Raw genomic sequence first — 21,016 nt, 5'->3', positions numbered from 1 at the left:
CCTAACCATTGCCTACCACATTGTCAGGGCTTTACCCCGGGCTGGGCCCAGAGTTGAGGCCTTGACCTGAATCCATTGAGGCCTAGGTCAGAGCTGGGCCTGGAGTTGAGGGTTAGCCTAAGGTTCTGTCCACAGTGGCTGGGACCAGGCCCTTGACAAGTACCGGGACCAGGATGTTCCCAACCTGGCCCCGCTCTTCCTTCTGCACGTCAGTTTTGGGGGCAGTAATGATGCCAAGTTACTCCTGTCCATGTCCTGCTGCTTGAAAAATAGTGCGCTCTGCCTGGGGGTGGCACTGAAGTGATATCTTGTGCGGCTGGTGCCGTTTTGTTGCACAAATATATATTTCTATGGTCCTATAACAAAATCGTACCAGCTGCACTGGAGGAAGGTGCAGAAGTGACATCACTTCAGCGCCATTTTTTAAAGCACCAGGTCATGGGCAGGAGTGACTGAGCATCATTCCTACCCCCCCAAACACTGGAGCCACGAAGGTGGTAAGGGAGGCTGGAGTGGGAGCTTTCCCGCCCATGCACTTGTCAAGGATGTGACTCTGGCCTAGGACTAGGCCTCTATGCCGGACCCAGCTTCAGACTAAGCTGTGGCACCAGGCTGCCAGGCACGTTTTTATTTTTGTCAGAGGCTATTTTTGGTTCATTCCATTCATTGTATTTTTTGCATTTGTTTCATATTTGATTTTTGATTTAAATGCATAAATAAAACATAAAAAAAACCATCAAATGCAGATCCCTGATTATTTCATGACAGGGATCGATATTGTTAATACATCTGATCATAAGAATGGTGAATGTGTTAAATACTTGGGAGCTGCCAGAGCTGTAGCCAGGCTATTTGGCACCTAGGGCAGTGAAAAAGTACACCCTCACCCTGAAACCAACATACAACACCACAAGCTGGGAGACAGACTGTTAAATGCAAGGGGCTTTTATCTCTTTATTTTCATTGAGCAGTTTCCCCCTGCTTCTCGGGCTTCCAGTTCAGTTGGAACCAGTCCGATCCTGGCACCATTAGCCTTTATTCAAAAACTGAACTGGAAACCCTGAGAAGCCAGATGTTGCATGTCATGCAACGCCAGAGAAATGTATTTATTAATGAAATGCATTTCTATTTTTATGAAATAGAAACAAAAACATATTTCCTCCTGTATTGTGCAAAATACAGTATCATGAGCCTCACATTCCCAAAATTGGCATATTCCATTCACTAAACTGAATATAACATCTTTTTTCTACCCTTGCTGGCTGGTCTTTTTATTTTTCTAATCATTTTGGTCCTCTTTGGAAAACAGAACAAACCAGATCCCTACACAGAAAGTACAAGCTAGCAGAATACCTCACCTTGCTCATACATACAGAATACAAATAGAACCTCCAAATTCAGAATAAAGAGAGCATAAAGTATAAACAGAAACCTGCAGGCAAAACCTGAACCGGAAACCGCAACGAGCCAGACAATGTATGCAGTCAACGATGGAAAAACAGAACCTCATAAAGCATCAAACAATAAAATCAAGAAATGTAAACCATCAATCATAATAGTTAACTAAACCAATACAAAGAATAAATATTTCAAAACAGCTGACAAATAAAACATCCAATAATTAGAAACTCATCTAAAAATATTACAAATGGGAATAAAATATTCCAAATCATTAGATACATCAAATAAAACCCAATAAATTAAAACTAATGATGATATTAAAAAATCCCCAAGTCTCCATACCTGGAATTTTTTATTTCCAGATGCTCTGAGATTGTTACGGATTTATAAGGAGTTGTTGCATACAAACTTTCTCCTCTATCTCAAATGCTCAATCGTATACACAGACACATGCTCTCTTATGCTCATTCACATCCATATACACAGCTGTGTCTCATGATCAGTCATACACACAGACACAGTTTCATGACCAATCACACATATGCTTTCACACGCTCAATTACACAGACACATGCTGCCTCATGCTCAGTCATACATTCACACACACACATGCTGCCTCATGCTCATACACAGACACTCAGGCTGCCTCGTGCTCATACACAGACACTCATGCTGTCTCGTGCTCACACAGACACTCATGCTGTCTTGTGCTCACACACAGACACTCATGCTGTCTTGTGCTCACACACAGACACTCATGCTGCCTCGTGCTCATACACAGACACTCATGCTGTCTCGTGCTCACACAGACACTCATGCTGTCTTGTGCTCACACACAGACACTCATGCTGCCTCGTGCTCATACACAGACACTCATGCTGTCTCGTGCTCACACAGACACTCATGCTGTCTCGTGCTCACACACAGACACTCATGCTGCCTCGTGCTCATACACAGACACTCATGCTGTCTCGTGCTCATACACAGACACTCATGCTGTCTCGTGCTCATACACAGACACTCATGCTGTCTCGTGCTCACACACAGACACTCATGCTGTCTCGTGCTCACACACAGACACTCATGCTGTCTCGTGCTCACACACAGACACTCATGCTGTCTCGTGCTCACACAGACACTCATGCTGTCTCGTGCTCACACAGACACTCATGCTGTCTCGTGCTCTTAGGCCCGGCGTGACTGGGAGGTGTGGCATACCCGGGGAGGTGGCGGGGCAGCAGCAGCAGGAGAGGCCACTCATACCCTCTTCCAGCGGTGGCGCTCTCTCAGTCTTTGGCTGTGGGAAGAGGATATGAGCTCATATCCGGAGGCCTCTTCTGGCGGCTGAAGACGGAGAGAGTGCTGCTGTCATGGGGGGGGGGGGCACGGTGCGGCGGTGGGCGGCACAGTAAGTGCTTGCACAGGGTGGCAGATGAGCTGGCGTCGGCCCTGCCTGCTCTCATAAAGACAGGAGCTCTGCTGCTCATGCTCTTGCACTTCCCCCCCCCCCCCTGAAAGAACAAGGGGCAGCAGCAGCATCGTCTCCCTCTGCAGCCCGGGTACCCACGAGACTCTTGCTTTTTGCTTTTAGACTCTGGGCCTTGCTGCTCCTACTTAAGATTGTGGGGAGGGAGAGTGGGAGGCTGATGCTGCTTCCTTCCCTCCCCTCCCATAATCCATGCTCGCAACAGCCAGGAGGGGGTGGGGTGGGCAATGATTCTTGCAGGCCGCGCTCCTTCTGACCTCTGAGGTGAGGAAGGGGGTTGGAGGCCTCAGGCCAGTGCTCCTTCTGACCTCTGAGGTGAGAAAGGGGGTTGGGAGGCCTCAGGCCAGTGCTCCTTCTGACCTCTGAGGTGAGAAAGGGGGTTGGGAGGCCTCAGGCCAGTGCTTCTTCTGACCTCTGAGGTGAGAAAGGGGGTTGGGAGGCCTCAGGCCAGTGCTTCTTCTGACCTCTGAGGTGAGGAAGGGGGTTGGGAGGCCTCAGGCCGCGCTCCTTCTGATCTCTGAGGTGAGAAAGGGGGTTGGGAGGCCTCAGGCCGCGCTCCTTCTGACCTCTGAGGTGAGGAAGGGGGTTGGGAGGCCTCAGGCCAGTGCTTCTTCTGACCTCTGAGGTGAGAAAGGATGTTGGGAGGCCTCAGGCCGCGCTCCTTCTGACCTCTGAGGTGAGGAAGGGGGTTGGGAGGCCTCAGGCCAGTGCTGCTTCTGACCTCTGAGGTGAGGAAGGGGGTTGGGAGGCCTCAGGCCACGCTCCTTCTGACCTCTGAGGTGAGGAAGGGGGTTGGGAGGCCTCAGGCCAGTGCTTCTTCTGACTGTTGGGGAGGGGGGGGGGAGTGCGAGGCTGATTCTGTTTCTTTCAGCCTGGTGAGCCACACCCCCCTCTTGACTGCTGGGGTGGGAGGGCTGCACAGCTGCGCTGCTTCTTACTGCATGGGTGCAACTCCATGGGCTGACTGCTGACGCCGGGGAGGGGGGACACTAATCTTTCGATGGGACGGATGGTGCTCTGCTTCTGATTGCAGGAGGGTCTCCAAAAATGGCACAATAGTTCTTGCCAAAACGCTGTGTATCGGGTGGAGGGGAGGCAGTTTATCAGTTAAATTGTGAGAGAGATGGTTGATGGAGCCTATTTCTGAGGCCATATCAGCCAGAGGCTCGCTACGGCTCTGGGAGCTACTATAAGCAACCTCTTTATTTTCTGTATGCATTCACTCATTCTGTCACACACCCACTTCCCTCTTCCTGTCTCACACACTCACTTCCCTCTTCCTGTCACACTCACTTCCCTCTTCCTGTCACACACACACACTTCCCTCTTCCTGTCACACTCACTTCCCTCTTCCTGTCACACTCACTTCCCTCTTCCTGTCACACACACACACACTTCCCTCTTCCTGTCACACACACTCACTTCCCTCTTCCTGTCACACACACACACACTTCCCTCTTCCTGTCACACACACTCACTTCCCTCTTCCTGTCACACACACACACACTTCCCTCTTCCTGTCACACACACACACACACTTCCCTCTTTCTATACCAGTAACAGACTGAAACCTCTCATATCTGATTGATTGTAATATTGGAATTGGATGCTAAGATAACTAATATTCAATTGAGGTTTGAAAAAGGTCAAAGCTTATCAGATCCACAAATTCTCTAGTGATTTTTCTCCTCCATTCCTATACTACTTTATGGAAAAATATTGACCAGAACAGTTTTTTGTACAAGCCATGGATACCATGACCACTGTTATACCCATGACACAGTATGACCTGAGTTTATAGCAGAAGTAAAATCATTATCTGAAGATTATTTATTAAATCCTGGAAAATCGTTTTTGAAAATCCTTAAGTCTCTTATGGCAGCGTGCCTATGACTTTAAATCCATGTCAGATTAGGAAGATTTTCCCAAGGAGATGAAGCAGCCTGCATATTTCTTTATCTTTTTGAATCACATGTATCTTAAAGTTCAGTGTGACCTACAATAAACCAATAAACCGTATAAAATATATAAATACATAATTAAAACAACTTATACCTTACACAGGTAAACATCCCATACCTTTCCTATGCAATACGAACCACCTAATCCTTCATTATAAACATTACCCCATCTTCCTAATGTATTTTACATCAAGTAATTAACCCCGTGCTAAATACAAGACCATATATAATCCAGTCCGATCCTATCATTCCCAAACTACATGAAAGCCATGCTTGAACGTCATTTTCTGAATCTCATATCATCTTAACCACAGATCAAGCTTTGACAAATCCGGCACATTCTTGCTAATTATATCACAGCAATTATTTTTGTTGCATTTTTTTTTCCCAGCCATCTGCAACACCAGCTGCAACTCTGGCTACTGCAGCTTTCCTGGAGTGTGCTCTTGCAACATGGGATATGCTGGAGTGACCTGTGATAAAGGTGAGAGACTGGGGTGTACTATAGATGAGCATGAATAAATAGGAGTAAAACAAAACCTGTCATGTAAATTCACCTTGGAGGCTACTATGGTTGAGGTACTGGTCAACTGGTAATGCCTTGAAGTCTCATTTGAGCAAGCTGCCCTTCAAAGACGAAGCTCCTTTTCAGTGAACGTCAAGTCTTCATCCACTCCAAGTTGATGAAGCATCTGCAAGAAGTAAAGCCCCAAGGATTATCAGAGGATGTGGGGCAGCCAAGTGGTCCATGTGGCAGCAGTGATGTAAAGAATCATGAGCTACATAACGTTTCCAATCTTACAAGTTCCAAGGGGCAGCAAAAGGAAATGTCAGCTAACAAACATCTCCTCCTTCTCGACCTATAGTATGTACATAATTATTTTGCTATTCATGACTACCCTAGCAAGTGAGAAAACATCTTGTTGAAGACCTGCCAGTTCTTTGCTGGTTTCATTTGTTATCTGCTCTACTGTGGAGAATTTTCACAATTACTTCTGAGGTCGTGAATTAATGCATAAATTTGTGCCAGCCAGATGGGTTTATTGGAATTTAGCCATCCTCTTTTCACTCAGTGATAGGGATAGATATCAGGATAAGTGGAAACAGAAGTAATCATGGAAACATTGACATAATAATGGATGAAGAAGTTGGTTATGGTGGACCCAAGGATGACTTGGGAAATGTCAGATGATGATAACGTTCTTTTGAAAGCTCTTTTCCCATTCAGATAAAACACCTACAGTTATTAGTTATTTGTCCAGTAGCACAAATAGGGGTGTTTCACTTGCCATATTTTCTCCTGAAGAGGATTTCTGTGATTTTGGGCCATCCACAGAAATCTGCAAGAACTTGGCAGTCATGGTCAAGTGAAGTGCTGTTTGGAAAATCCAGGAACTCTGAAGCAGATGATTTTCCTTGTAACCACGGGACTGATTATAAACTTTAGGAGAAGTAGCATTGCAATAAACATCCACAGGAATATAAGCCAAAGTTTCTTTTCAAAGTTCGAAGGTTGATATTGATAGAACACATTGCAGATAGCATTTTTCTTCCAGCTGGGGAAAGAACAAAACTTCCATTAGGGTAAGCTTCAATATTTTAAGGACATTGTAGATAGTCATCCTCATGATGTGAGGTCTCCTTGGATTGTACTGTAGACAAAGGGGAGGTGATGCCACCATAGCAAATGGAAGCTTAAGCACTGAACTCTCCACTTATGCCCTTTCAATTGGAAATCTGTGAATGGGTTTGCACTGTTGGAACTGCTCCATAATCTTTGCAATAATTAGAAGGACTTACCAAACATATCCATCTGGAAAAAAAAAAGATTTGTGGCAAAAACAGCATCACTCAGCTAATGGAAGATGAGGTGTCAGAAACAGGGCTCAGCACTGAAAGCGCACCACATGCTGCAGGGAAGGGAGATGCTGTCACGCGAAGATTTCCAAAAGTGGTTCTGGGAGATTGACTGATATCGATTAAAGATCAGCTGCTAGAGATTGCCCGTGTCGTGCTCAATAACTTGTAATGTGCTCCCAGCACAAAAAAGCTTGCTTAACCTTGACTTTCCATGACCTTTGGCCCATATGTTTAATTATTTGCTGGGGGCTAGTGAGGTCCCTCCCGAAGAAGCCGACTGGTGAAACATGGCTGTATCGGGGGACTTTACTGCTTAAAAGGGCCACTTTAATGCACAATAATTCAATAACTGATACAGCGCTAATATCATCCTGAAACAAATACAGATGTTATTTCAAACTTGACATTTGGAACTCTCATGATTGCACCAGAGCCTCAAAAAGATTACATTGGAATTTAAATTATTTCCTCACTTTGCTTCGTTTACATTTGTACTTTGGTAAGTGAGGCTCTCTACTCCTGCTATTACTATGTTTGTTTGGGTTTTTTTAACACAATACTCAACACAATACACAATAAGACCTTTCTTTTCAAACAAGCCTTCCCAGACGCTTAATTCTACTCTGACGGACAGACATCCTATATATTAGGTATCTCCTAATCATGGACACCACACCAAGTCCTATTTTAAGACTCTGCAACTGAACAACTATCTTTGAGTTCAAAAAATTCATTTCTATATATGTTAATACGCCTTTATTCTACATTAAATAGTTATACTGCTTATATTAAATAATATAATCTTTATGTATTACCAGTTAAACTATAATTTTATCACTAGGTTAAATTGTCATCTAGTTAAATTGTCATCTAGTATTACCAGTTAAACTATAATATTTATTTATCACTATGTTAAATTGTCATCTAGTTATATTGTTCCATATGTTCTACAGTTCTATGTAAAGCTCCGCTCTCTGTTGGGCAGTTCATTGTTTTATGTAAACCGGAGTGATTTGTAGTCCCTACAAGAACTTCGGTATATAAAAATTAAAAATAAATAAATAAATACTCTTTATTTAACAGCTTTATAACTCTTGTGCTTTGTTTCATTTGCAGCTACCTGCGCCTCTCTCTGTAACAATGGCGGGACGTGTCAGTCCTCTGGGAGCTGCCTGTGCCCGGCAGGTTATATGGGCAGATTCTGTGAGAAAGGTGAGTACTGAAGATTCCCTAAGTCACAAGGATACCTGACCGACCCTTGATACCTACACATAGATGCACCTGGAATTGATTCTCTAGCATGTTTAGCTTGTTCTGATTTATTAGTTGTTCAGATTAGTGTTTGAGTGTAAGTGGCCAGTTAACAGCTTTTATTTCTTCTGTTTGTGAACTGCATCTATATAATTTGGAGGTGACTGATTTTGGCCAGTTTTAGTTGGCATATTGATGTTTTTTCTGTAATTCTGATGAAAAGACCATTTGAGGATCACAATGTTAGTTTTGTCATACTGTAAATTAATTTTTTTTAAAATTAGTTGTCTGGACTGCTTAGCTTATTCCCTTTCAGATAGAAATGAAAACAAAACCACTCAAGTCTGATTTCTCTAATTTTATAAAATAGGAAGGAGAGGTACACTGAGTAAAAGAAGGAGTGACTCTTTCACCTACGATAGCCATGGTCTGGATGGAGAACCAGAATTCTTCTGAGTTTTATATTTACAAGTTTCTGAAGATAGGAAACTGGAGGCAAATTCTGGAAGAATGAAAGATGAGCTCATTGAATTGCAGTATAACTTTCATGTAGTGGAACATTCAATAAGAGAGAGGAGATTCTAAGCATTGAATTGCAGTATAACTTTCATGTAGTGGAACATACAATAAGAGAGAGGAGATTCTAAGCATTGAATTGCAGTATAACTTTCATGTAGTGGAACATACAATAAGAGAGAGGAGATTCTAAGCATTGAATTGCAGTATAACTTTCATGTAGTGGAACATACAATAAGGGAGAGGAGATTCTAAGCATTGAATTGCAGTATGACTTTCATGTAGTGGAACATACAATAAGAGAGAGGAGATTCTAAGCATTGAATTGCAGTATAACTTTCATGTAGTGGAACATTCAATAAGAGAGAGGAGATTCTAAGCATTGAATTGCAGTATAACTTTCATGTAGTGGAACATACAATAAGAGAGAGGAGATTCTAAGCATTGAATTGCAGTATAACTTTCATGTAGTGGAACATACAATAAGAGAGAGGAGATTCTAAGCATTGAATTGCAGTATGACTTTCATGTAGTGGAACATACAATAAGAGAGAGGAGATTCTAAGCATTGAATTGCAGTATAACTTTCATGTAGTGGAACATTCAATAAGAGAGAGGAGATTCTAAGCATTGAATTGCAGTATAACTTTCATGTAGTGGAACATACAATAAGAGAGAGGAGATTCTAAGCATTGAATTGCAGTATAACTTTCATGTAGTGGAACATACAATAAGAGAGAGGAGATTCTAAGCATTGAATTGCAGTATAACTTTCATGTAGTGGAACATACAATAAGAGAGAGGAGATTCTAAGCATTGAATTGCAGTATAACTTTCATGTAGTGGAACATACAATAAGAGAGAGGAGATTCTAAGCATTGAATTGCAGTATAACTTTCATGTAGTGGAACATACAATAAGAGAGAGGAGATTCTAAGCATTGAATTGCAGTATAACTTTCATGTAGTGGAACATACAATAAGAGAGAGGAGATTCTAAGCATTGAATTGCAGTATAACTTTCATGTAGTGGAACATTCAATAAGAGAGAGGAGATTCTAAGCATTGAATTGCAGTATAACTTTCATGTAGTGGAACATTCAATAAGAGAGAGGAGATTCTAAGCATTGAATTGCAGTATAACTTTCATGTAGTGGAACATACAATAAGAGAGAGGAGATTCTAAGCATTGAATTGCAGTATAACTTTCATGTAGTGGAACATTCAATAAGAGAGAGGAGATTCTAAGCATTGAATTGCAGTATAACTTTCATGTAGTGGAACATACAATAAGAGAGAGGAGATTCTAAGCATTGAATTGCAGTATAACTTTTATGTAGTGGAACATTCAATAAGAGAGAGGAGATTCTAAGCATTGAATTGCAGTATAACTTTCATGTAGTGGAACATACAATAAGAGAGAGGAGATTCTAAGCATTGAATTGCAGTATAACTTTCATGTAGTGGAACATACAATAAGAGAGAGGAGATTCTAAGCATTGAATTGCAGTATAACTTTTATGTAGTGGAACATTCAATAAGAGAGAGGAGATTCTAAGCATTGAATTGCAGTATAACTTTCATGTAGTGGAACATACAATAAGAGAGAGGAGATTCTAAGCATTGAATTGCAGTATGACTTTCATGTAGTGGAACATACAATAAGAGAGAGGAGATTCTAAGCATTGAATTGCAGTATAACTTTCATGTAGTGGAACATACAATAAGAGAGAGGAGATTCTAAGCATTGAATTGCAGTATAACTTTCATGTAGTGGAACATACAATAAGAGAGAGGAGATTCTAAGCATTGAATTGCAGTATAACTTTCATGTAGTGGAACATACAATAAGAGAGAGGAGATTCTAAGCATTGAATTGCAGTATGACTTTCATGTAGTGGAACATACAATAAGAGAGAGGAGATTCTAAGCAGTCATCACGCAGTACCTGCAGTGTTGACTTACAACCTTTGGGGAACCAATTAGGGCTCAGTCATCTTAAATGACCAACTCCAAAATGTCTTTAACCAGGATGCATGTAGTGTTTTTTAGAGTGCATGCATTTCCAGTCCTCGGCATACCCTATCAGTCCTCCCGTCTGCTCCCCCTCCACCTAACATGACCTCAGAATTTGATGTGAATTTAAGATATTAAAGTGACACTCACAAGCACACAGACCGTGATCTTAGAGGCTTTCTTGTCCTTCAGAAAGCAGGCTGCTAATAAGGTGTACACAGGATCTTCGTGTATGCTTAGGCATTTTATTTTATTTATTTATTTATTTATTCTTTCATGACCTTTTATATACCGACATTCGTGGGATACATCACGCATGCAGAACTGTGGGACAGGTATAAATTCTTTGTTTAAAGAAAGTCTAACAGTTTTGATGACCACTTGCTCCCCAGCCTCTGGATTATTTCATCAGAAGTGTGTCTCATTTAGAGGACCAAGGAAAGGACAAAGATGACACTAGGGATCTTGCCCAGCTCAGTTAATACTTTGCATTTTGCAATATATGGGTGCAGGCACATTTCAGATGTCTAGAATGTTCCAGTATGCATACATCATCCTAATATGATAGATGACATCATTAATTAGCAGGAAAAGGGAGCAGAATTAAATGACGATATGAACTGCCTTTTCTTGCAGCAATCTGCAACAGAAGCTGTAACAATGGCTGGTGCAGCGCCCCGGGAGTCTGCTCCTGTTACACCGGATACACGGGAGACACGTGCATGAATGGTGAGGAAAACCATGCAATATGTGATGAGGCCTGCCTCCGGGCAGGCGTAACTTGCACACGCTGGCTGGCTGCCGGCGCGCCACCCCCCAGCACGGCGGCTGTTCCGGAGGCCTTGGTGTCCGTCTCCCCCCCCCCCCCCCCCCCCCGGAACGCTCCTTTTTCGAAGCCCCAGGACATACGCGTGACCTGGGGTTTGCGTGACAGATGCACGCAAACAGGAGGGCTGCTGCTTTCTTTCCTTAAAGCATTGTCGCTCTTGTCCAAGCCTCTTCAGCTGACTTTACTTACAGCCCTCAGCTTTAGTTATGCAGAAAGTCAGACTAAATAATGCACGTTGTGCACTGCAAGAAGAAGGGACGCTTCCCTCTTCCGGTTCCCCGACTCCCACAGATCTGAAACTCATCCCTCCGAGGCTGGCACTCAGCGCGTTTGTGGAAGTGCAGTGAAGTCAAGTAAGAGCAAATAAGGATCTGGAACTGAGCAGCTTCACAACTGCAAGGCTTGTTCCAGGCTGGCACTTCCAAAGCCCCCGGTTTTATGGAAATGAACAACCTGGAAACAGCATCCATTGTCCCTAAACAGTCCAGAAACACTTTGGGGGGAAATGAGGAGTAAAACTGAGAAAGGAAATAAAGAACTGAATAGCGGTGGCAGTGATTCCCTTCCTCTTACAGGCTCAGTCCTGACAGAAAAGCCCTGTGTGACTTTCAGTTCTGTACCTGGTTTCCGATGCCCACATTTCCCTGCCTTCTGCTGTGGTGATGGGGCCGACTCTTATAATGAGGGTCCCCTCAGATGCATTCAAAACTCAAATAGCAAACTTTGGCTGGAAACCTGGCTCTCCCAGAAGCCTTAGAAATACATGGATATTTATTTATTTAACATTTTTCCACACCGACATTCGTTGGGAACATCACATCGGTTTACAAAGAACAGGATACGCTGCGGAAATGCTTTACAAAGAACTGATAAGAATAATACAAACAGTACATGAAGTAGTGGAATGGTAAAGTTTCATGAAGAAGAACTGTATAACTAGATATTGATGAAATAGCAAAATACAGACAGGGCACATTGCAAAATATGTAAACTCATGAACCCTGCCTAAGAAACGTCCGTGGAAATATCAAATGGAGTGAAATGGTTGTACTTGTTCTTTTTCGTTTTTCTGATTGTAGAGAGTAAGGATTCTGAAAATCAAATTATCTTCTTCTGTTACAGCTACCTGCGCCTTTCTCTGTAACAACGGAGGGACCTGTCAGTCCTCGGGGAGCTGCCTGTGTCCTGCAGGTTACACGGGGAGGTTCTGCGATAGTGGTGAGCTCTGAGGATAGTCCTAACCTTGTAATTTATAATCCGCCTTAAATAAGGTTGGAAAAAAACCTTCAAACATCATTTGGATAGGAGCAAGTCGAGGTGGAATATAATTACCCAGGTAATTGTCTGCCTTTATGGAGGAGAGTGAAGTGCCTAGGGGGTGTTCCCTGCCTCATGAGACACGGGGATTCCTTCTCAAGGCATTGGGGAGGGTCCAGGGTGGGCCACGAGACACCAGGGACTTGTTATATAAAGTGTGGCTGGGTCTGGGGGACGGCTTGGGGGGAGCAGGGGGTAGAAAGTCATCGGGGGGGGGGGGAGGATATATTTCTGAGGTTTTGGGAAGGGGCGTGGTATCAGCATGCAGGCTTAAAAGCTTTTATTTCTATTTATTTTCCTGTGGGGTGGGGGTCGGCAGGGCTCTGCGTAAACCCCGGGAGAGTATTTTACCCGGTTGGAGGGGATCTGGGCTGCAGGGCTCTTTAATTTCTGTGTGGGAGCATCAGCTCAGGCTAGACTGCTTTCCTAGCTTGGATTCATGTTCGCATGTCCACACATGGATTACTTTTTTTGCAGTTTGTGATTTTGGAATCATCTTCCAATCCATTACACTAAGGAAATTCCAGTAAGGTGACTTGCTGATTTTTCCACATGGTAGAAGCAGTGTAGCAAACTCTTTATTGTTTTTCAAGTTCTTATTAGTTAAGCTTGTCTTGAAATGCCTTTAAGTTTAATACATGCAGAGGATTAAAAGGCAGTGCATATTTTTCTGTTATGTGGCTTCTACCAGATAGGACCTATGCACTAGCACTCGCACTAATTTTATTTTTCTTGTATGCATTGCACACACTAAAAATGTCAGTACGCATACTAAAATGCCACTTAACATAGGGTGCATTAACAGGTCGATTTTAAAAGCGTTGCTCGCATAAAAACTCGTGGGGGGTTTTGTCTTCCACGTTGAGTGCAATCAGGCATTGATGATGGGCGGGCATAGTCCAGCCTTGATGGTGCCTCGATTTTCTGGGGGAGAGTCAGGTCTCTGAGGGTTTTCAAGCATTGATGAAATGGAGGCTTAGAGGCATCAGGACTTGAACAGGTGTGGGGCCAGTCTTGATGGGGGTTTGACCTTTGGTAACTGACCTTTTCACTTTGGGATGGATAGCACAGGAGATTTTGATATGCTGCTTGCTTGCTATCATTTAATAGTCAATCTGAGGTAGGTGTTAAATTTTAGGCCTCAGTAGGCATGCACAACATAGCATGGTTTGGTCTCCTGCACACATTATTTGATGTGTACCTGCTAAATCATAATTTTCATCCTATATTGTATTATTTGCATGCAGGTGTTGTCAGAGGCTGGTTTAGCAAGTGTGTTGGGGTGTTCACGTGCTGTTTTATGCTGCTGCACAGCTTTAATGCATAGCAACCTTATTTGTGGCAAGTTACTTCCCTGCAGCCTGTACAGAAGCAGGCGTATAGAACAGATATACAATTTGGAAAATAAGTACAAAAGAAAGTACTTTACCTCTCTTTTAAACAATTAAATTTGATTACATAATTGTTAACATGTTTAATTCCGAATTCCAGCACAAGATACCCACAATTTTTCCTAAACTCAATGGACTTGCTTTACCAAATGTTTTATCTGGTAAAAAAAATTTACAAAATCAGGAACTTCCCTGCAAATTAACCATAAGAAAAGTAATACAAGCATAAGACATGAAAATATATTATAATAGCAAATGTGCAAAAAGGCAATAAACTCTTCCTGCATAGTAAAGGAGAAAGGTCTTTTTCAGAACGGTGATGGATTTAACTTTACACTGGACTTTTTGATTCTGTAATTGTAAATGATTTATTTTGTTTATCATCAGCAATCTGCAATCAAACCTGCATGAATGGCTGGTGCAGCTCCCCTGGAGTCTGCTCCTGTGGCATTGGATACACGGGAGTCAGCTGTGGGACAGGTGAGACTCTGCGAGAGAATGGCTGAATAAGCTCAGAAACATCTCAATATGTGGCAGAAAGCCCAGATTACAGTGTGGATGGATGAATTATTGTTGGGAGAGAATAAAAAAAAAACTCGCCTGAAGTTATTACAAAGTTATTTGATAATTTGTAGTGGGCAGGTAATGTCTCCAAAAATTGGAAATGTGCTAGCACGAGGGCCTATCTTTAAAGAGGGAAAAAGGACCAAGGAATTTATAGGTAAGTTTCAGTTTAATACCTGCACAGCAAATTATATATCAGTCTGTGCGCATCAAGATAACAATGTGCTAAGACAATGCTTGCCAAGCCTATGCATCGCCCCCTTGACCACTTACCTCGTGGGGGGCATTCCTAGGTCTGGGACCGACCTGGCGGGAGCCCCCCTAGGGCAGACTCTGTCGGTCCTCACGTTCTTGGCACCTGGTGCCTCCAACTGGGGAAGAAGGTGTTCGTGGGTGGAATTTCCCTGCCTTTATTCCAGGAACACAAATGGGACTGTGAACAAGGCTGGCAGGATGTACAAATATACACAGATTTATTGGACTATATAACTATATATATTTCTTCAAGGTAGCAAGAACATTTAATATTTTGCAATTTAGGATTGTTGGCCCTCATATTATACCACCTAATAAAATAGAAGTGACCTTTTGAGTTCCCGCTTTATTATTATCCTCCCCTTTTTTCCCCAAGTCTCACCCATATGAAAAGATTCAACTGGGCTAGTGGGTGGTATTGTTTTGGGGGGTCCATTGTATCTAAATCACTGCCATCTCCTCAGTGCTGCTTCTGCTCTGCTGAAAGGTCCGTGCCAATACTGGGGTCCGTGCCCTCCTGGGGACCTGACTCCGCCTCCCAGTCTGTTGCTGGATTCCACACTCTCCTGGGGGACGACTCCACCTCCTGAAATACTGCCTGGGTCCATGCCCTCCTAGGACACCCGACTCCACCTCCTAGAATGTTGCTGGGATCCACACCCTCCTGGGGGATCACTAGATCTGCCACTGGGGTCCTCTTCCTCCTGGTTGAATGCTCGATTTGCCACTGGGGTCCACACCCTCCTGGGGAACTGCAAAATCTGTTGTTGTGGTCCCCTTGCTCTAGGGTGACCCAAGGTCACCTCCAAATCTGCTGCTGGTGACCCCTTCCTCCTGGGGGACTACTTCCAGTTCTTCCAGTTCCAGGGTTTTCACTGGCTTGGGTTTAAGCTCTGCTAAGCTCATAGCCAGTCATTCGCTGTTACCCAGTCTGGATGGGTCACCTTCTCTCAGCCAAAAGGCCAAGACCCAGGCAGGACCATGGAAAGAGAATATGTGCACACCCTTCCATCCTGCCTGGATTTTATTTGTTGTCTGAGAACTGGGTACCCAAGGGTCTGACCCCTTGTTAGTCAGGGTGAGAATCTGTTTGCTTCCTAGGACTGCTTTTCAGTATGTTGTTCTCATAAATCCCTCTCTCATTCAGAATTCACCAATGTAGGACTTTTCCAGTCACAGTTCTGTAATTTAGGATTTTGCTATCCTTTGATTTAAAGTGATATTTCACTGCAAGTTAGCAACAGTAATCCAGCAGGCTGTGACATGAAAATCCTCTACCTGCATCTCTGACTCAGCTATTCAGTGATCATTTAAAGACCTTCACAGTAAGGGGGTCTGGCAACCTTTTCAATCTCATTCTGGGTTTCCTGCGCTGGTGGCTCATATTACATTATCCTCTTTTTTTTTTTCTGTGCTGAAGTTCACTTAAATGATAGCTTGCTCTTTAATCTCCATCTCCCTTGGGAGGTGGGTTTCACCTATTTATGACAGATTAACAGATTTTCTAGATAAATGGGGAATCAGATGTGATATATTCAGAGTTCAAAGTTGGGTTGAATGTGTAACGCACCTCCCATCACATACCTCACCAATGACACTCATCACACATTCCTGGTCCTTATAGCCCCTTGTCATCCTTACTGGAGGTAAACTTGCTCTAAAAAATAGGAACTGGGAGGGAGAGGAAAGAACAGATAAAAGAATCTCGCCTTTCTTTGTCTATGCATTACCAGCCTCTTGCCACTCTGTCTAATATGGCCTGAGAGAAGGTGATGAAGGTGGAAAGAGGTGCATGGTGGGAGAAGATGTAGTGGGTGAGAGAAAAGTGAAGTGCAAAATGGTGAACATAGGGAGATAAAATGGTGGAGATGGAAGTGAAAACAAAGTGGGACAATGATAGGGAAAAGGTGGATGGATAAGCAGAGCAGAGGGGATTGGGAGGAAGAGGGAGTGAGAAAGGTTAGAGGAAGAAGTAGGAAGGCGTGTTCCTCTCTGTACTTTCACTTCCCCCTTTAAATGTAACTTGGCTTGAGATTTGAAGCGTCCAGAGGGTGCCACAAAGCAATTAGCAGTCTAGGTAGTATAACTTAGGAGGGTGGAGCTGCTTTTATTTAACCTGCAGAAGACAAAATTGAAGGATGGTTGGATAGCAGTCTTCAGATACATGAAGAGAAGGTATGAGAGCAGTGATCATCTTCAAGGAAAGTAGAGAAAATAATGGTTTGCTAGACAATAGAAAGAACACTCTACTGTGGAAGTCATTAAACACTGGGACAAGTCATCTAAGATGGTGAAATCTCTGCCACTGGACGGTTTTCTTTTTAAGACTAATTTAGATGAACATATGTCTGGGATGGTTTAGGTACAGGCAGGGGCTGAATGAGGTGACGTATTGATGTCCCAGCCCTATCTCTCTTATGGTTCTATTAAAGAGATGTTAGATATTTTTTTGGATGCTAGTGCTTTTTTTTCCTAGTCTGCTCTTATGGGCTGAAAGCCACAAGTTAGAATTTTTTAGGGCAATTTTCCAAGCATTTTACCTGAAGAAATCTGATGTCTAAATGTGTCCATCAGTTCCACAATGTGTATAGTTTCAGCCACATGGGGAGGAGGTGTTAACCTGGGCATGAAAAATCTGCACATAAATTACATTTTCAAATTTTATCTGCATGATTTTCACCAAAATCTGCCTGCACAGAAAGAAAAAAGTTTTGGTACATACTATGCACCCATAGCCTTGCATACTTTTCCATTGAAAATTGATGTAAAGACCATGAGTGAAAAGTATGCATAGACTTTGCTTAATGCCCACTTTATTTCAAAACTGTGGTGAATAACCATGCACCTATGGATTGCAGGAAGACTTACATTACAATTGTATTTTGCAGCAACCTGTGAATCCCTCTGTATGAATGGCGGGACCTGTCAGTCCTCAGGGAACTGCCTGTGTCCTGCAGGTTACACGGGGAGATTCTGTGAAAGCGGTGAGTTCTCTTAAGACAATGCTAGAGATGAAACAACATGATGTAGAGAAGAAAAGGTCTGTGCAGAGAGAGTTTGCTCAGTTTACTCTGGATTGACTGTACTTCATTCTGTGACTGACTTCTTTTTATGGCTCTGTAAGAGGCATCACTTAAGAGCTGGGAAAAGCCAGAACTGAGATCCATGGTCTTTGCAGCTCATAAGCATTCAGGGGCATTTGTGAGTGGGCTCAGATAGAAGCTCTTCCTACTTATTGTCCTATACCTGAGTTTACAGTCTTTAAAGCCAGTGAAATATGTGATATCAGAACTAAGAAAAACTGGTCACAACCTGATGTTTTTCCAGCTCTAAATAGCTTTAGCTAATGTGAGAGAAAACTACCACCACATTGTACATTTTAATATAAGCAACCAATATTTATTTATTTCTTGCATGTTTTAATATTCTAAAAGAAAATAAACTGTACCTTGCTAAAGAAGAAGATGATAAAGCACTCTGAAGTTTTAATATTTAGAGACCTTCATATAATAGAGCCTTTTTAATGTTTGCTATGCTGCTGTTTCCATGTTGCATCGGGGGATCAGGACATGCATTCAAAATGCATATCCAATCGTGCATTGAGCCATGTTTGCAGAGGGACTTGGCAAAGAATCTGGCCTAAAATTCACTTTGAGTTCAGGTGGCAGCCTTAGGATGTCTTTGAGGCAAGCTACAAGGGATACAGTTGGCCTTCCAATAGGACATAGTTCATTGTGTTAAGGAAGAGAAGCATTTGCACTTCCTGGGTCCATAGGATGTCCATCATGGAACCTTAATCTGGTGCGTTGGGTTCTGTGTGGTCCTCCCTTTGAGCCATTAAGACAGGCGTCTTTCAAAGACGTCACCTTGAAGACCATCATCTTTGGCAATTTGTTAGGCCAGGCAGTTTTTGGAGCTTCAAGCTTTGTCGGATAGAGCTTCTTTTCTGCAGATTGAGAACGAAGGGATTTCATTAAGGATGATTCCTTCCTTTTTACTGAAGTTCATCTCAACCAGAAGGTGGAGCTACCGGCCTTCCCTAACTTGGTGTCAGATATGACACATGCAAAGGAGCTACACATTGGATGTTTGCCAGATGGGGTTGCATTGTCTTAAAGTGACTAGCAACTTTTGGCGGTCAGATCTTCTGTTTATCCTGTTCAGTGGAGTAAAGAAGGGAAATAAGGCTTTCAAAGCCATGATTGCTCACTGTTTGAAGGAATCAATTTTTTCGACTTATTTCTGTAAGGGTCAAACAGTTTCAGAGGGATGCGGGGACATTCTACTAGGGCACAGGCAGCCTCCTGGGTGGCGTATCAACTGGTATCACCACAGGAAATCTGTTGGGCAATGACATAGTCTTCTTTGCACACTTTTATCAAACATTACTGATTGGACCTTTGTCTCTTTTGTATACTGAATGCTGATCTCGTGATGTTTTCATTTCCCGTGTATGTACTCCAACTGTGTTTGCTCTCCCTAGTTGGGGCGTTAGTTGGTTTTCTAGAGTGGAGATCTTGGCTTGGGTACAGGTCAATACTGAGGGACTGCAGGTGGCACTCTCGGTTAAGTAGCAGTGCCTGAAAAGATTTTATTCTCTGCTTCCATCTGCTGGTAGGGATGCAAAACCCACTTGTCTGGACTGATCTGAGGTATTCCAGGAATGAAAATTAGCAGGTAAGAACTAATTTTCTTGTCTATAATGTTCTATATTGGAAAGAGTCCATAAAACTAATCACCTCCTATTTTTATTCTGCTCATTACTTTGTAGTCTCACCTTCTCACTGCATTTTTCTTTTGTTCCCTTGTAAATATCTGTCCTAATCTCTTTCATCAATTTTAACTAATGTACTATATACATAAACTATTGTACACAGCCACATCTGTAAGTCAACTCCACAAAATTCTCAGTTTTTGCAAGCTTTGTATCAAAAAACAAGCTTCTCTGATCCCAGCTTTTAGCATGCCTCAGGATAACTTTCAAGCTACATGCGGTGACATCTATGTGCTTATGTGGTTGCACGTAGATTTACTACAGTTTTTTAATAACATGCACATATCATATATGTAGTTTTTTTTAAATAGACATATATCTACTCTTCAACATATGCTTGTATATGTGCTTACGCAGGAATACATGCAGTGTATCGAAACCATGTACTGTATATAAATGCATTGAATACATGAACTTTACCCACTTCTTTTAAAAATATATGCATGCATATTTTACATATGAAAATAAAGTAGGACTTATTCACATAAGCTTCAATTTATGTGCATAAATCAGTGTATCAGTCTAACTGGGGTCCTTGGGACCTAAAACTGTGATGGTATAGAAGCAGTTCCCCCAGCTGAGCTAGCTGGAGATCCCTAACTACACCCTTATTACTCCATTCTGTCTCCATATATAATAAAAATGAATGCTAATACTCTACATTACAGTTATGTTTTGTCTTGTATTTTCTCCACATATATATACTAACTGTTACTGGATCATGGGTCACCAATATAATTCTCTGTTAAGAAATTATTAATCTTTATTCAAATTCTCAATTCTAAAATAAATGTCAGTTTTTCATTTTACTATTTTTAATTAAATTGTTTTGTATGTTTTTTTATAATGAACCATGTTAATGTTAATATTACCGTTATTTCTTTTCTCTTCTACTTCTTGTTACCCTCCTCCCAGTTTTGATTCCCCTGTTAAAATGTAATTTCCAAGTTTAACCAGTTTTGCTGTAAACCGGCATGATGTCCACAACTAATGCCGGTATATAAAAATGTTTAAATAAATAAATAAATAAATAATGAAGAGACAGAGCCTCAGAACTGGTATCTTAGGTTGTGACCTAAGATTGTTAAACCAGTAAGTTCAGTCACCGGCTCAATTTTGTAAGTCTCTTTTTCTACTTTACAATAAAATGCCAATATTGCAAATTGTTTTAATTTTCAAAAATTCTCAAAACTGCTGTGAAATCAATTTTCTTTGTTGGAATTTTGTTTTTATAATGGGGATAATGCAAATAATCCCTTCTGTGTATCTTAACCAATGATAACAGAAATATCTCACTGAATGCAAAAACATCTGTCCATATTGGTAACTTGTATCCCAAATTGTAAGCCCAAAATCTTATAGCTTGCACAACTGTGTAGTGGTTTCAGAATCTGAC

At 42.1% G+C, this 21,016-nt stretch overlaps 1 protein-coding gene across 1 annotated transcript in view; it reads left to right on the top strand.

Annotated features, from left to right (window-relative positions):
• Positions 1–14,672: 14,672 nt before the first annotated feature.
• Positions 14,673–21,016, top strand: part of LOC115075294 (fibrillin-3-like) — a 144,571-nt gene continuing 138,227 nt past the window's right edge. Inside the window, exon 1 of the mRNA XM_029575587.1 lies at positions 14,673–14,748. Coding sequence (XP_029431447.1) covers positions 14,673–14,748 — 76 coding nt within the window. The remainder of the gene's footprint in view (positions 14,749–21,016) is intronic.

The sequence above is a fragment of the Rhinatrema bivittatum genome, chromosome 13 (assembly GCF_901001135.1).
Source record: "Rhinatrema bivittatum chromosome 13, aRhiBiv1.1, whole genome shotgun sequence".
In the NCBI taxonomy this organism is placed as follows: Eukaryota; Metazoa; Chordata; class Amphibia; order Gymnophiona; family Rhinatrematidae; genus Rhinatrema; species Rhinatrema bivittatum.
This window is presented reverse-complemented; position numbering and strand designations above follow the sequence as displayed.